General features: G+C 34.4%; 1 protein-coding gene across 3 annotated transcripts in view; it reads left to right on the top strand.

Moving 5' to 3' along the window:
• The window catches only part of TRPM7 (transient receptor potential cation channel subfamily M member 7), a 114,362-nt gene that overhangs the window by 85,517 nt on the left and 10,530 nt on the right, over positions 1 to 18,315 (top strand). Inside the window, exons 28-38 of one of the 3 annotated variants that reach the window (XM_025472808.3) lie at positions 2,647 to 2,743; positions 5,286 to 5,356; positions 7,807 to 7,841; positions 10,118 to 10,143; positions 12,563 to 12,613; positions 12,710 to 12,775; positions 13,396 to 13,679; positions 13,823 to 13,905; positions 14,042 to 14,247; positions 18,033 to 18,084; positions 18,186 to 18,292. In XM_025472808.3, the coding sequence (XP_025328593.1) occupies positions 2,647 to 2,743; positions 5,286 to 5,356; positions 7,807 to 7,841; positions 10,118 to 10,143; positions 12,563 to 12,613; positions 12,710 to 12,775; positions 13,396 to 13,679; positions 13,823 to 13,905; positions 14,042 to 14,247; positions 18,033 to 18,084; positions 18,186 to 18,292 (1,078 nt within the window). The other 2 variants (XM_025472809.3, XM_035708777.2) reach the window with 2 other exon arrangements.

Below are 18,315 nucleotides of genomic sequence, written 5' to 3'. Positions count from 1 at the left end.
GACTCAGCAGTCAAAACCTCAAGTTCACCATCTTCCTCATGCTCAGCAGACATATTCCTTCAGTATTTCCTGTCTCTGTTAATAACATCAGCATTCTAGTTTTATCAAGGCATAACTGCAGTCCTACTTCTCTCATCATTCAACAGCCAATCTAACTTGTTTTGCTTCCTAAACATTTTTGTAGTATCTCAGGTTCTCTCAGTACTAACAACTACCCTGACTTAGGCTGTCATTCTCTAATATGTATTTCTTTTTTTTTTTTTTTAAGTTTTTATTTATTTATTCATGAAAGACACAGAGAGAGGCAGAGACACAGGCAGAGGGAGAAGCAGGCTCCATGCAGGGAGCCTGATGTGGGATCGATGTTCTCGATCCCGGAACTCCAGGATCATGCCCTGGGCTGACGGCAGGCATTAAACTGCTGAGCCACCCAGGGATCCCCTCTAATATGTATTTCATTGAACTTTTAAAATGCCTCTATGGCATTAAAATGTCACAGTGGCAGTTGAAAGAACTGTATCAGTACGTTCTTGTGGCATTAAGGTTTCCCCCACAGATTTCACTTTTTAAAATTGATTTTTTTTTTTTAAATTTTTATTTATTTATGATAGTCACAGAGAGAGAGAGGCAGAGACACAGGCAGAGGGAGAAGCAGGCTCCATGCACCGGGAGCCCGACGTGGGATTCGATCCCGGGTCTCCAGGATCGCGCCCTGGGCCAAAGGCAGGCGCCAAACCGCTGCGCCACCCAGGGATCCCAGATTTCACTTTTTAATAATGAACCTATTAAATGAAGTAAAAACCCAGAGTATGCTAAAATTTTTAAGTGGGCAGGTAACTTTCTAGTAAAAAGAAGAAGAAATTACAAGTTTCTGTGAAAAGTGGCAGAAAAGTGGTGGCCGTGTTTTGAATTAAACAATTTTGAGTAAATTACTTAGAGAAAAAGAACTCAAACTATATTAATAGAATAATGAGCTCTAGGTTAGAGTCTGAGACTTTGAGTTCTTGAATGTGGGTTATAGACCTCTTTGAAAATCAAATGAAAACCATAGACCCTCTTCCCATAAAAATGCACATATACAAAATTTTATCTATATGGAATTTTACAAATATCTGGAAGCCCACCATCAATCCTGCACTAGAATTTCTGTTATAGATGATTCTATGAAACTCATGTGTCATATCAAAGAAAGCACTTAAATAAAGCAAATAAGAAATAGCTAAAACTGGTTCCAAAAGAAACAACTAAAATCAGAAAGGAAATTGGAGTCGCATTGTGACCACATAAAAGGTTAGCACTCTCACTTGGTTATATAATCAGCTGTATATGAAGAGTACAGAGCATCAAAGGTAGAAAAGCTTAACTTTCTTGATGTAAGTTGAATTTACTTAATAAAAGTAATACTTTATTGCAGGAATACTATTTTAAAACTCACTGTTTCTGAGAGGTGGTAGAAGTTTGGGAATATCTTAGAGTTGCATAATAGTGTGTAACCTGTTTATAACTTGAAGAGAGAAAACTCTGAATGGATTGGGTTGTCCCCACATTAATTTAATGCAGTTTGTTCATCTGGGAAAATGGGTAGGTAAAAATGAGAAAGTTAAGGGAGAATTAGACTATAAAATATTGTACAGGTAGAACAGTTGAAACAGTGAACATTTTGGTGACTCCAAAATAACGCTCCTGCATATAAGAATTTAATAGGGAGGGTTAGATTAGAAATTGATGAGAAGGGAAATGCTTTGTCAGTAAGTACAAATGGATGAGTAGAAATTTGGAAAAGTCTGTTTATGTTCTTGTATCACTTCATAAACTCTGATGAATTAAAGCTTTTATTTATTTATTTTTAAAGATTTTATTTATGAGAGACAGAGAGGCAAAGACATAGGCAGAGGGAGAAGTAGGCTTCCTGCAGGTAACCTGATGCAGGACCTGATTCCAGGACCCTGGAATCACAACCTGAGCCAAAGGCAGGTGCTCACACTGGGCCACCCAGGTGCCCCTGAATTCCAGCTTTAAATGTAAAAATTCAAATCATTTCAGAAAATAGAAATATTAAGTCAGTAAGACCAGGAGGACTTTTTAAATGTATAAGGAATAAACAGTATTGAAGGATGTGAAGAGATTTAAGTACCAAAAAATGGAAATCATAGATAAGTAAAAACAAATTTGTGAAAAATTGAAATGTGACAAATAATGATCAAATCTTTATTATGTAAACAGCTCATATAATTAATAAGAAAGCTATCCAGAAACCCCTTCTTCCCCCTAAAAACCTCTCCTCTCTACTCCTTTATCTTCCAAACTCTTATAATCTGTCAGTGTAAAATAGCATTTTGTTTTTTAGGTAAACAGGTAAACGTTTTATTATTTTCCCTACAGTTTTTCATAGTTCCCTCAGTTTTTTATGAAATTGTATTACTATTGAAAAGGATCCATTCAGATGGGTTTATGAACAATAAATAGTATATTTTGATGTAGTTTTTTGAGATTGTCATTGAAGAAAATTAACCTGTAACATATTTGGTGTCCAGGTAGATTAAAGCATATTGAGCTGAATAGATACAGAGACGCTTATACTACTTAGTATAATCATTTGAAATTCAGTTTAATTCTTTTTAAATTGTGTATTTGTGCAATATACAGAATGATGTTCCTTCTGAAAATGCTTTGAAACATGTGAGTTCTCATGCTGGATTTACTGAATGTCATAAAACTTCTATTCCTCTTCATTTAGAACAAGGTAAGTTTCTGACTTGTGAATCATGTTACCAAACATGCTCATTTAAGCTTTCCGTATATTTTATGTATGTCACACACCTGAGCAGCAAATGTTTCAAGAGTCAGAAAATGACGATTCAGGTCATTCATTGTTCCTTTAAGTTTGAATAATACACATAATCCCAATATTCTCATATTTTTTACAAATTGTTTAGTACCTAGATGATCTTTATGAATCTGCGGGTTTTAACTTACACAGATGAATCTGTAGTGTTTTAACCTATTTTTCTAATTTAACTTTTAAAAATAGCTAATACGGGCAGCCCTGGGTGGCTCAGCAGTTTAGTGCTGCCTTCGGCCCTGGGCATGATCCTGGAGACCTGGGATCGAGTCCCACGTTGGGCTACCTGCATGGAGCCTGCTTCTCCCTCTGCCTGTGTGTGTGTGTGTCTCTCTCTCTCTTTCTGTGTCTCTAATAAATAATAAAATCTTAAAAAAAAAAGCTAATACTTTTATTTGGCTCAGAATTAAAATACAAACACACACAAGTACTTTGAAAATAAGTCTGTCTCATTCCAACCTAACATGTAACCACTTATTTTTATTTATTCTCTTGAGTTTCACACAGATCCTATAAGACAGTAGTCTTCTTCCTCTCATTTTTACACAGAAAGAAATATACCATACATCTACACCTTTAATTTTTCACTAGAGAATTAAATGGCCTGGGGATGTTTCCATATCACACTTTTTTTATGAGTCAAAAGTTATATATGCATATAAATTTAAATTTATTATTCAGCTTTTCACTAATGTGCATTTAACGTTTATAGCGTTCCTTAAGAAAAACATCACTACTATGTCCAGCTGACCATCATTTCCCCTTTCATTCTCTTCTGGTATACAGCATTATCAAGTTGGAAGTTTTCCAGGAGTGCAAGTTGGTTTAACACTAACATCAAAAATATAATTGATGAGGGGCACCTGGCTGGCTAAGTCAATACAGCATGCAACTCTTGATCTTGGGGTTGTGAGTCCAAGGCCCATGTTGAGTGTAGAGCTTACTTAAAGAAAAAAAAAATTATATATATGTATGTATGTATAATTGATGTACGATAGTAACAGAGGAGAAAAATCATTTGATCATCTCAGTAGCTGTAGAAAAGGCATTTGATGACATTCTGCATCCATTCATGATTAAAACTCCTAGCAAAGTTAGAATGGAGTTTCCTTAATCTGAATAAGGGATATTGACAAAAAGTTACCACAGATACTATATTTCATAATGATCAATTGAAAACCACATGGGGATCCAAGGCAGGGATTCTGGCTGTTACTATTTCTATTTAACATTCTTGCTGGAGAAATAAAGTAAGAAAAAGAATGGTGGAAGGGTTAGCAGGGAAGAAATAAAATTCATTTTCAGTAACATGGATGTTCTTTCTGCAGTTAATTTTCTGCTTCTTAATTTTGCATCCTCATATTTCAGCTTTAGACCATAACTTTTGACCTCCCCTTAAAGAAGGCAAGAATTGAACTCTTCCCCTCCCCCGGTTCCCAAATACACGCGCACGTGCACATACACACACGTTTACTCTTTTCCACCAATATAATTATATTGTAATTTTGGTTAGATCAGCACTAGATTCTCTGCTATTGACTACATTTCTTCAAGATACTCAGATACATAATGCATTTTATCAGTTTCATTATCTTGAAAAAATTTTGTCCAGACTCTTCTAATGTATTTCAATCTTGTCTTTTTTGCCCTCTACACTCAGAATACAAATTTTGTTCTAAGATTCCCCATCACTATTCATTCTGAGATTTTTCTTCACTATGTCATAAAGTTGTAAATTCTAAGTTACTTTAGAATTTAACATCCTGACTTTTTAAAATAGGCTTAATTCTTAAGTTTAGGATAAAGAAAAACAAGATATGATAAAGATATGGCATCTTAAATAATGGGAGGAGAGATTAACTTTTTTTCTATTACTATAAAATGATGTATGTTTAAGATCATGAATTACAATGTTGTAATGGCAAGAGATTGAAATCCTACCAAATGTCCATCAGTACGAGTTTGGTTATTATTCTGTACAATTATTGTACACCCATAGTATGAAGTTCAATGTAACATCAAAATAGAGAAAGTTCTCTGTGTATTGATTATGGAAAGATCGCCAAGCTTAAAGTTAAAAAACCAACAATAATGTATTATTATCCTATGTATTATTATCCTATTTATTTATGGTTTTAAAAAATGATAGGTGTACACACACAAAAAATAAATGGTAGGATACATAAGAAATTTGGAAATAGGAAGAGTAAGATTTTTTCCGTTATAGTCTTTTATTTCTTAGTGCCTTTTTAGAAAAGTAAATTGAATAATTTTGATACCCTGTCAAGAGATCTGTGGGCATGTAGCTCAATCTTCAGCAGTGTTGAGGAGGGGATAAATTATCTTATGAAGGTTACACTGTATGTAAAAACAATTTGTGTTTTGTTAGTTGATATCAAAAAACTTTCAATTGTATAACTTACGTTTTAAAATTTTCTTTAAGTAGAAAATAGCAGTAGAAGGCCATCTACAGAAGAAACTCAGGAAGTAGATTCCAAAGCAGCTTTACTACCGGTTTGTACATTTCAATTAAACAAATGCATATTTTAATATGTGTATTTATTTAAAAAGAGCTAAAAGATGGTGATATGTTATTTGAGGTTATATTTACTGTTCAAAAAAATTTTACCTTAGAAAACTAACATTAGTACGTGGTGGCAATTATTCTTTGTAGAGTTTCTTCCTGTTGTCTGAATAGTTAGGGGTTTATTTTTACTTATTTATGTATTTAGATATATAGATCTATAAAATTATCTTTATAATTTTATGTTTTTCATCATGATAAATATAAAATTATCTTTATAATTTTATGTTTTTCATCATGATAAATGTAGTCTTTAATCCCCACCTTCTATTTATCCCATCCTCTCGCCCACCTTCCCTCTTCCCAGATCCACAGTTTGTTCTTTAAAAGAGTCTTGGTTTATCTCTTTGCTTGTTTGTTTTGTTTCTTAAATTCCACATATGAGCAATCGTATGATATATGTCTTTCTCTAACTTATTTCATTTAGTATTCTCCAGTTCTGTCCATGTTGTTGCAAATGGCAAGGTTTTATTCTTTTTATGGCTGAATAATATTCCAGTGTATATATACCATATGTTCTTTATCCATTCATCTATCACTGGACACTGGGAAGCTTCCATCATTTGGGTATTATAAATAATGCTGGAATAAACATAGAAGTGCATGTATTCCTTTAAATTAATGTTTTTGTATTTTTGGCTAAATACCCAGTAGTGCAATTACTACATCATAAGATAGTTCTGTTTTTAACTTTCTGGGGAGCCTTCATACTGTCTTCCACAGTGGAAGTTTGCCTTCCCACCAGCAGTGCAAAATAATTCTTTTTTTTCCCACATCCTTGCTGACATTTGTTGTTTCTTAAATGTTTTTGATTTTGGCCTTGCTGACAGATGTGAGGTGATAATCTCATTGTAGTTTTGATTTGCATTTCCCTCATGATAAGTGGTGTCGAGCATCTTTTCATGTGTCTGTTGGCCATCTCTGTGTCTTTGGAGAAATGTCTGTTCATGTGTTCTGCCCATTTTTATTGGATTATTTGTTTAGGAGGTATTAAATTATATCAGTTCTTTATATATTTTGGATACTAACCCTTTATCAGATATGTCATTTGCAAATATATTCTCCCATTCCATAGATTGCCTTTTAGTTTTGTTGATTGTTTCCTTTACTATCAGAAACTTTTTGATGTAATCCCAATAGTTTATTTTTGCTTTTATTTCCCTTGCCTCAGGAGAGATAGCTAGAAAAAAATACTGCTATGGCCAGTGTTAAGAGAGATTACTGTCTATGCAATAGTTTAGGAAATTTTAAAGAAAAATTTATACAAAAGAAAAGCAGTAATCTGTTTGTAGTGAAACTGTATGAAGTCGTTCCCAACCAATTTAGGTAGTATTTGATTTTACAAATACTTTAAAAAGCATACTCTGGCAAGCCAAACAAATAGCTTGGGAAAAAGAAAAACTGTTCCTTTATATGAGTCAGGTATAGAAATCACTACTCATAATTATCCTGGATTATCAGGAACATATTAACTTACATTCTGCTATAAGGAGGTTGTATTATTGAAAATCATGTTATTAAAAAAATTATTTCAATGAGAAGAGGGGGTTAGTTAACACAGTTTCATAGTAACAGTTCCTTCTTTCTGAAAGACCTATCCTGAACCTAAGCAGCAGAATTTTGCCACAAATTAAGTTCTATTGAAGATGACCTGACAATGCCAAATTATAAAACTTTTGGGTTTCAAGTTACATAAACAGCATTAAACCTCTAATAACTTAAGATAGTAGAATTATTGGTTACAGATCTAAAACAAGTATGATTATTAAAGTGATTAAAACAAATTAAAAAAGAAGACGCAATTCAAAAAGTCCTGAAAATTAGGGGAAAAAATCTAAAATAAAAAATAACTCATTGGAAGTTAATAACGTAGATCAGGCATAGCTAAATGGAGAATTACTAAATTGGATCAGAATGTAATCATACATTTAAAATTAGATGAAAAAACTGCAGAGTAAAAACAATACACACATACAGAAAAAGACTTTAATGAAATATGTCTAAATGTTTTTGGTGATTTGTTTACAGTGTGCATGATTTTAACTTTACTCTTTATACTTTGTTGTGTTTTTCTTTTGTGGGCACATAGTATTTAAGAGTATAAAGTTGTCATCAGAAAAAAGCAACTAGCCAGACTATAATTATATTGTAGGAAATAACAATCACAAAATTATTCTATATTGTGGAGTGGTCTTAAGATAATTATATCCATTTATTATTTTATTAGTTCAGGTGTATGAAACAAGGACTTCACATTAATTTTTCAGTCCTTCATTCTTAAAACCTACTATAGGAAACAAAACAGGTTTAAACAGTTAAACTTCATCTAGAGAGATTTTTTTTTCTTTAACTTTACGTTTGTGTTTGTTTTTGACTAAAGGATTGGTTACAAGATAGACCATCAAACAGAGAAATGTAAGTAAGTCTTTTCTCATCATTAACCTAAAAAGTATCATAGTTATTTGATGTTGTCTTTTTTTTGTTCTTTGTACCATTTCTTAAATACTCCTTTATAGATGGATGATAATTATTTATTTAAGTGGCTCTTGTCTTTACATAGACGAGATTGGCGGCACTCATTTATTATGAATTAATATATACACTTAAAATTATAATTCTTTATAGTTACATTGTTAGAGCCATACTATAATTACTACTCTACTAAAATCTTCCTTATAATATGATTTTATTTAGTCCTGTTTCCAACTTGCTGTTGAATAAAATTTATTCAAAGATCTAGTTTGACAATTTAGCTTTGCACTTAGCTAACTTCTATACCCATCATTGTAATCAGCAAGCCTTACCCCTGCTTTTGGAAAAGGTAATTAGAGCAGTTATTACACAGTATACATTAAAAAGTTTGCATTCAGGGAGATCCACTACAAAGCTGATACAGTAATCCAGAACCAAATGTGGAAACAAAAGGCAATCTGACAGGTAATCATCCCTAGAAAGTAAAAATTTTTAGTACATATTAAACATAAAGAAGAATCAAAGATAATCTATGTGATTCCAGCCTGAGAATTAGTTTTTTTTAGGATTCTAAAGAACATTAAAAAAAAAAAAAAGTCCTCTTGTTTTAATGCCTATTTGATAGTGGAAGCGTAATAGAGTTACTTTGAGATATGGACTACTTGAGAAGGAAATTATTAGATATTCCACAGTGTTCCCCATTTCCTTCTGTGTACCAGAAATATATGTGAATATAGAAGAAAATAAACCAAGTGCCACATGGACATCCAGTATTCAAGTTCTTTGGATATTATGGGCCTGTATGGCATTTGGAAGACCAATCTGTAGTCAGATCTCTTCAGAGTATACTGTCTTTTATAACCAAAATCATACGATGTAAATACAGAATAGGTACTTGAAGTTGATGTTAATTCAGCTAGCAAGAGAACCTTATCTTACACAGTGTTGAGCCATAGAAATACCCAAAGAGATGGAATTGGTTAGTACTTTTTAGATGCTAAGTAAAGAGTAGTTTATCAGCAGCAAGGAGATGAGGCTAGGGTGAAAATACTTCCTATAATAAAATATTTAGGGGCAGCCCTGGTGGCGCAGCGGTTTAGCGCCGCCTGCAGCCCGGGGTGTGATCCTGGAGACCTGGGATTGAGTCCCACATCGGGCTTCCTGCGTGGAGCCTGCTTCTCCCTCTGCCTGTGTCTCTGCCTCTCTCTCTCTCTCTGTGTGACTATCATAAATAAATAAAAATTAAAAAAAATATTTATATTAAGGTGAAAGTCAGTAGGAAATAACAGTATCAGATCAAAGTAAGAGCTAAAAAGAGACTGTAAAAGTTCTTCACTTCAGAGGTCCTTTCTGATTCTGGTCTTTTTTATTCCTGAGCAAGGCCCCATAGCTGTAGGATGAGAGAGCTAAGCTTCTAACCCATTTTACTTGATTCTTATTGCATTTTCCTTTCTACTGTACCTGTCTAATTTGCACTGGAATCCATGGGATTAATAAAACCTCCTCTTGGTACCAATATATGTTGTTACAAATAAATATATTCAACATTGGAAAATTTTTTTCAACATTATAAATTGAGTTTTGCCAAATGATGTCTATTTGCCTTTCTCTCCATTCTTTGCCCACAATTCTGTATTTTCAGAAATCTGCAAAGTCATTTCAAGGCATTCTTAATATAGTAAAGAATTTATCTCCATGAATAGAGAAGTCAGAATATTTTGTTCTATTAGTACTAGAACCTTCAATTTGGCAGCAAACTACTAAACATTTAGGTATAAATTGGAGGTACAGGGGATCCCTGGGTGGCTCAGTGGTTTAGCGCCTGCCTTTGGCCCAGGGCGTGATCTTGGAGTCCTGGGATCCAGTCCCACATCAGGCTCCCTGCATGGAGCCTGCTTCTTCCTCTACCTGTGTCTCTGTGTCTCTTTCTCTCTCTCTCTCTCTGTCTCTCATGAATAAATAAAATCTTAAAAAAAAAATAAAAAATTGAAGGTACAAAGTGTTGATAAAATGTATGTATGTTGACATATTTATATCCATGTGTGAATTTGACACTGGCTTAAGGGAAATGTCATATATTCAAACGAAAGTGAGTCTGGATCTCAGAATTACTTAAATAGTATTATATTAAATAATCATAATAACTTTACAAAATAAGAAGTTGTATGGTAGCCAAAACAAAGATTGCGTCACAACTCATATTTTTTGGTTTTCTTTAGGCCATCTGAAGAAGGAACATTGAATGGTGAGTCCATATGGTAGATTTAATGTGAAAAAATGAGGATCATCTGTGATCTGTTAACAGCAAATAACACATTATTCTAGCTAGGAAACTTTAGACTTCATGTTTGAAAGCCAATGTGATAAAAATTTCTTCCCTCAGCTAGTTTCTCTTCAAAATAACAGCTTCACAAATATATGAAATCACCATATAATATCATATCTTTACTGTCACCCCACCTCCCTTCATTTCTATGACCTAGCCTGCTCTTTTCCCTTGTAGTCCCTGTTTTAGTTAATGATACTCTTTCAGTCAGTGAGGTCAAACCTGAGGAGTTACTCTTGACCCCCCCTTGACCTTGCACTCACAAAGTCCTTTTGTATTTACTTCTTAAATATCTCTAGAACCCATTTTCCACTTTACATCCTGCTCCTGCTTTCAGTTCACCCCTTCATTTTTTAAACCTTTTGTTGAAGTATATAACATGCATGGGTACTCTAAGTATACCCATGTAATTAGCACCCACATTACAAAACAGAATATTGCCAGTACCCTCATGTTTATGGAATCATAAAGTACATACTTTTGTGTCTGGCTTTTTCCTCCTTGCATATGTTTATGAGATTCATGTGTCTAGTGGTAGTTCATGCATTCTCATTACTATACAGTATTTCCTTCTGTGAATATATTGAGTTTATCCATTCTGATGGGCATTTCATAGTTCCACTGTATGATAACTATGAATAGTACTGTTGATGAGTATTCTTGTTCCTGTTGTTTGGTAAATATTTGTATTTATTTTTTATTGGTCTTGTACTCCTAGGTGGTAAGGTATATATATATGTTCACATTTAGTATTTTACTGCCATCTGGGTTTTTAGAGTTATGCCACTTAGGCTCCCTTTCAGTCTGTCTTCTCTTCTGCCACTACACTTACCATCTTCTGCTTTTCATTTTCCCCACTGTCATTGGCTAAAATCCAGTATCGTTTCTTAGCATGGCATATTTGGTTCCTTACAATTTGTTGTAGCTTTACCTCCTATAGGCATGCCTGTACTCTTGTTCATTAGTTTGCAGTCTTGGTTATATATTTCAAGTATTTGTGGAGAATCACTTTATGCTGACATATCTACAGAATTAGAATATTTTGGAGTGAGGTCTGGGTAGGTACACATTGAAAAATCCTCTCAGGTGATGCTGATTTGTATTTATTATATGTTTATATCTTATATACTAATATATTAATAACAATACATTTATATATAATATAACAAAATATTATATAATGTATCGAGGAATGCTGATTTATATTTATTATACGTTTATATATTATATCATATACAATATATTTATTTAAATTAGTATTGAAAACTGCTATTCTATTCATGCTGAACCACTTGCAGTTTCTCAGGTACAGCATGCACTTTAATAATCCCATGCCTTTGCAAATGTTGCCCTGACCACATAACTACCTTCAAAACTACTACCTTGGGATCCCTGGGTGGCACACATAACTACCTTCAAAACTACTATCTTGGGATCCCTGGGTGGCGCAGCGGTTTAGCGCCTGCCTTTGGCCCAGGGCGCGATCCTGGAGACCCGGATCGAATCCCACACCGGGCTCCCGGTGCATGGAGCCTGTTTCTCTCTCTGCCTGTGTCTCTGTCTCTCTGCCTCTCTCTCTCTCTCTCTCTCTCTCTCTCTGTGTGACTATCATAAATGAAAAATAAAAAAATAAAATAATAAACAAAACTACTATCTTTTCTTTCTTTTCTGAGACATCCTTCAATGTTTCTTCAAGCAGGGGGCATTTGGTATCCCTCCTGTATAGTCCTATGATGTATACATCATAAATATATATATATATGTAGTCTTATTATATACATATATGTATATATAATGTGTATGTTTTTTACTTACTACACATTAAAACTGTTGACTGATTGCCTTCTCTGCAAGGCAATATGTTCTTTTTCATTTATATTCTATAAACTTAACACATAGCTTCTTCTTACTACAATTAAAAAGTAAAGTCCTCAATACATTTAGATATGGAGCAGGGGCTCTTTGGAGTATGTTTTACATTCCAGAGTTCATCTTCCTATGGTAAGCTCACTAAAATGGTTACTTGGCTACAGGCCCCACCTCCTGAAGGTTGAAAACTAAAAGATATTTTTCTTTTTGAGTAAGGAGTATGGGAAGAATACAGTTTATGACAGGAGAGTGTCAAACATCATGTACTTTTTCCCTTTCAGGTATCTGAGTGCACAGTTAGGACTGATCTGGCATAATGAAAAAGAGTAATATACAGCAAGCATGTGATGAATATATTTTATTGTATTTTTCTGTATTGGTGAAGAGAGCTTACAAGAAGGAACTTAGGATGAAATTTATGCTACATTAGTATTTTTAAAAGGGTTTCATTTGTTTATTTGCATTTTAGGTCTTGCTTCTCCGTTTAAACCAGTTATGGATACAAATTACTATTACTCAGGTAAGTACTGTTAACAACAAAACATTAACAATATTTTGAAAAAAAAATATTTTGAGCTTTTAGGGATTTCATTATTTTTCTCTCATTTTTGTGCAGCTGTGGAAAGAAATAATTTGATGAGATTATCCCAGAGCATTCCATTTACACCTGTGCCTCCAAGAGGTAAATCCAAAAAGTAAATGAAGGGGGAAATAAATTTTTTGTTAATAATAAATTAATAATTTTTATTTTTATAACTTTTTATTGATTTTAGCTTTTATATAGGACATGGGTGATTTTAGCTATTGTATAGAACATGGTGACAGAAAGAAGGGTCTCATTAAGAAGTGTCCATTTTATGTAAATTTTAATTAGCAAGAGTCAGGTATGGTTTAAATAGAAGAAAGAATAATCAGAAGTATTAGATATCTCTATTTCTAGCATATCCAGAAGTAATAGTGTATTTCTCATTGAAAAAGGGTCTGAAACCATTGTCTAGTAAAGAAAGCATAGATAAATTGACATTACAGGATTTGTAGAATGGTTGTTTTCTTAAAGTTTTTCTTGAAGATGTTCATAATTTCAAAAATGCTTATCATTACTAAATGTACATGAATTTAGAGATATTAGTAGATTCTAGATTCCTGAACATTTGTTGCCCTTAAACTTCCTTTATAAAATTACAACTTTGTCCAATTCATTTCCTATTTCTTATTTAACAAAATATTCTTGCCAATTTTTATTCTCTTTGTCATTTTAAAGAGTCATAATTTGACCTCAGAATGTGTTCATTCATCTTGCAGGTGAGCCTGTCACAGTGTATCGTTTGGAAGAGAGTTCACCCAGTATACTGAATAACAGCATGTCTTCTTGGTCACAGCTTGGCCTCTGTGCAAAAATAGAGTTTTTAAGTAAAGAGGAGATGGGAGGCGGTTTACGGAGAGCTGTCAAAGTACAGTGTACCTGGTCAGAACATGATATCCTCAAATCAGGCCATCTTTATATTATCAAATCTTTTCTTCCTGAGGTGGTTAACACATGGTCAAGTATTTATAAAGAAGATACAGTTCTGCATCTGTGTCTCAGAGTAAGTGCTAGTGAATGCATAACAGTGGAGCATTATTTAAGGTTCATGTTTTCACTTCTAAAGTATGTTAAACCAAATAAGATTTTAGTTTCAGTTTTCAACAGGGTTTTTTTTTGTGTATGTGTATTTTTGTTGTTCTATAGGAAATTCAACAACAGAGAGCAGCACAGAAGCTCACATTTGCTTTCAACCAAATGAAACCCAAATCCATACCATATTCTCCAAGGTAAATCTTGAAATTTTTCTTGAGATCCTTTGGTTTTATATGGATAGCATCCTCTTTTGACTTTTATTATTAATGCTGAATATTTAATTATTTACCAACAAAACTGCTAGTAATGTCTGTAACTGTTTTTCATAAGGTTCCTTGAAGTTTTCCTGCTGTATTGCCATTCAGCAGGACAGTGGTTTGCTGTGGAAGAATGTATGACTGGAGAATTTAGAAAATACAACAATAATAATGGTGATGAGATTATTCCAACTAATACACTGGAAGAGATCATGCTAGCCTTTAGCCACTGGACTTATGAATATACAAGAGGGGAGTTACTGGTACTTGATTTACAAGGTAAGTTTATTAAAGTTTTGCTACGGTGGAATTGTACAGTAGATTCTCACCTATTCATATGTTATAAGCGATATACCGAAATCCATTAATTTACACATAGGTAAAACCATGGGTCAGGGGACACCTGGGTGGCTCAGTGGTTGAGTGTCTGTCTTTGGCTCGGGTCATGATCCTGGGGTCCTGGGATCGCATCGGGCTCCCCACAGGGAGCTTGCTTCTCCCTCTGCCTATATTTTTGCCTCTGTCTCTGTGCCTCTCACAAATAAATAAATAAAAATCTTAAAGCAAAACAATAACAAAAAAACAACTGTGGGTCAGTAGAAGCTGTTAAAAAAGCAAGTCAATAACCATTAGCATATAGCCATCAGGGCCCTCCCTGAATGGTGGGATCTTGTTATCTTAATTATTGTTTGGATAATACATATTTTGATAAACAAAAATACATGCAATCCACTATTTTTTTTATTTTTTAAAGATTTTATTCACTTATTCATGAGAGACACACAGAGAGAGAGGCAGAGACACAGGCAGAGGGAGAAGCAGGCCCCATGCAGGGAGCCCGATGGGGGATTCGATTCTGGGACCCCAGGATTACACCCTGGGCCAAAAGCAGGTGCTAAACTGCTGAGCCACCCAGGGATCCCCCCCACTATTCTACTTTTAGATGTGTATGTAGCCTCAGTCTTTTAGAATTATAAAGACTGTTTCTTTGTAACAGTAACAGGTATTCTGTTATTCCTGGTGTTTATATTATCTACTATTGTGAACTAAACTACTTAAATATTTAATGGATTAAAACAACCATTTTATTTGCTTACAGTTCTTTGGTTTCAGGAATTTGAAATGGGCATAGTGGGGATGGCTTATTTCTGCTATCTCCTCTGAGGGCTTGAATGGCTGGAGAGTAAGTATGGACAGCTTACTGGAGTCAGATGTCTGAGGTTTCTGTTCTCTGACATCTGAATCCCTCAGTTCTCTGCCATGCGATCTCTCCGATGGCTGATTAACGGGACTTTCTCCTAGCATGGTAGTTTTGGGTAGTTAGACTTTACATAGCAGCTAGTTTCCTACAGAGAGAAAGCAGAAACTCTGAGGACTAAGTCCAGAACTAGCTCAGATCTCTTCCTCCATATTTTACTGGTAAAGACAGATAATAAGGACAGCCCAGATTCAAGAGGTGGGAATGGATTCCAGCACTTCTTGAGTAGAATAGCATGTATATGCAGGGAAGGAAAAACTGATCATAACCATTTTTGTAGACAAACTCTCATACATAGAAAAAGGAAGTTGTGGTGTGGAGAGGGCAAATTTGCTCAGAGTAATGTCTGAAGCTTCACAATAGGGTCAAAGGAAAATAAAACTGAGCAAGTTGCCAACTCTGCCTGAGGTACTTTCACATTATAGCTTCTATAATTTTTTTTTTCCTGAAGAGCAGCCTTAATTTCAAATGTTAACACAGACCAGATTTCAAAATCACATAAAGAAAATTTTTTAGAATGTTTATCACTTGATAAATTTTTTTGTTATATACATAGTCACAAATATAAAGGATTGTGCTGAAAAGTAAATGGCATTGATTCAAGCTCAAGAAAGAAAATCTCTGTAAAAATAACTATCCTTTTTTCAGTAGTTCATCATTTTACATAAATGATTTAGTATATATAGTGACACCGATGTAAAATGTTAGACAAGTCAATCCAATTAAGTAAAAGGGATCTTAAAGTTTATTCTTTTTTTTTTTTTTTTTTTAAGATTTTATTTATTCATGATGGACATAGAGAGAGAGAGAGAGGCAGAGACACAGGCAGAGGGAGAAGCAGGCTCCATGCAGGGAGCCCGACGTGGGACTCGATCCTGGGTCTCCAGGATCGTGCCCTGGACCAAAGGCAGGCGCTAAACTACTGAGCCACCCAGGGCTCCCCTTAAAGTTTATTCCTAAATAAGCATCCTTTATCTTCAAACATGCATAGGAGATAAAGCCAAACAGATTTTGTCTGAACTATTAATTTAAAAGATGGGAGTTGGTGTGCCTGGCGGACTCCTTTGGTATGGCTTGTGACATTTTTTATTTTTTAAGATTTTATTTATTTATTTGAGAAAGAGTGAATGAGAGAGCACATGGGTGAGGAGGAGCAGAGGGAGCACGAGAAGCAGGCTCCCCACTGAGCAGGGAGCCTGACCAGAGACTTGGATCCAAGACCCCAAGATCATGACCAAGGCAGACCGACTGAGCCACCCAGGCCCCCCAGGGCTTATGACTCTTGATCTCAGTCAAGTCCCATGTGAGAGTAGAGCTTACTTAAAACAAATAAATAAAAATAAAAGATGGGAGTTATTTTCACTAAGGAAAGTAGTGCCGTTCTTTACATCATTAATATGTTCCTGAAGCCATTTTTCATAGGAATATTTGACACAATTACTGCAAACAAGTTAAACAATATAGAAATATATAAAGAACGGTTTTCCCATCTTTACTATTTCTCTACTTTTATGAAGACAAATACACAAGTAGAGGCTTTTTTTACCTTTTAAATTTTTTTTTTTTTTTTTTTTAAAGTGGAGTAGAGCAGGAGAGAGATCTTTAGCAGGCTCCATGCCCAGTGTGGAGCCCAAGTTGGGGCTCCATCTCACAGCCCTAGGATCATGACCTGAGCCAAAATCAAGAGTCAAGACACTTAACCCACTGAGCAACTCAGGTGCCCCCTTTTCCCTTATTTTTGATTATTTTGTTTTATGTTGTGATTTTCCTCTACTGGGATGATGCCGTGTGTGTGTATGTGTGTGTATTTCACTTGTTCTTTTTCCAGCTATGTCATGGGCATCTTTTGGGTCGTTACTGATAAATCTAAGTTACTCCTTTTAATATTTGCATAATATAATATGGAGGAGTGACATAATTTAGTCTTTTTTTTTTTTCCTTTTTGCTACTATAAACAATGCTGCAACAAACATACTCATGTATTGCTACTTTTATGTCCATATTCCTGAATTGGCTTAAGTTAGAGATGGGTACAATTTTAATAGCTACTGCTGGGTTCCTTTTCCACAAGGTTATAGGAATTCATACTTAGCACTGTATGTGAATGCCCATTTCTCCACAGACTCTCCAGTGTCGAATAATCTTGTTTTAAAGAAATGATTGATTGATTTATTTTAGAGAGAGAGAGTCAAGCAGACTACAAGAGGATATATTCATATGTTAGTGTAGCAGTTTTAAAAATCCAAAACACTTTTAAAATGACCTATAAATTATGCTTTCATGTATCTAATTGTTCTTTGCTACGTTGAAAAAGGGAAAGGGAAACTGGGTGGCTCAGTTGGTTAAGCTTACGACTCTTGATTTCAGCTCAGGTCATCTTGGGTCATGAGATCAAACCTGGCATCTGGCTCTGTGCTTAGCCTCGAGCCTGCTTAAGGATTCTGTCACCCTCTTCCTTGCTCTTCCCCCTGCTTGCACTCGCTTGCTCTTTCTGTCTTGGTCTCAAATAAATACATAAATCTTAAAGAAAAACAGGGAGATCATGTAGATCTTTTACATACGGAGATGTTTATTTGCAACTTTGTCCCTGTTGTATCAGAAGCAGTGCCATTGGGAGCTCATCTGCCTATCTACCAACTTTGGCAATTTCATAGTCAAATTATAAAATATCAAGAGAAAAAAATACCCTCTTGAATAATGCTATATAATTAATAACACTACAAAATCTCTCATGACTTTTTATTACTCAAGTGTCAGTGTCTACATCAATCATACAAATTGTCTTTTTTTATATATACATATAAAGGTGTGGGTGAAAATTTGACTGACCCATCTGTGATAAAAGCAGAAGAAAAGAGGTAATAAGTTTTAATAATTTCGTTAAAATATTTTTATAATTTCAAATTCTACATTTCTATTTGCATAAATTGCCTTTTTTTTTTTTAACTACCAATTCCAGATCCTGTGATATGGTTTTTGGCCCAGCAAATCTAGGTGAAGATGCAATAAAAAACTTCAGAGCAAAACATCACTGTAATTCTTGTTGTAGAAAGCTTAAACTTCCAGGTAAACATTTTCTTAAATAGTAT

The sequence above is a fragment of the Canis lupus genome, chromosome 30 (genome assembly GCF_003254725.2).
Source record: "Canis lupus dingo isolate Sandy chromosome 30, ASM325472v2, whole genome shotgun sequence".
In the NCBI taxonomy this organism is placed as follows: Eukaryota; Metazoa; Chordata; class Mammalia; order Carnivora; family Canidae; genus Canis; species Canis lupus.
Note: the sequence above shows the minus strand (reverse complement) of the source record. Positions and strands in the feature narration are given on the sequence as shown.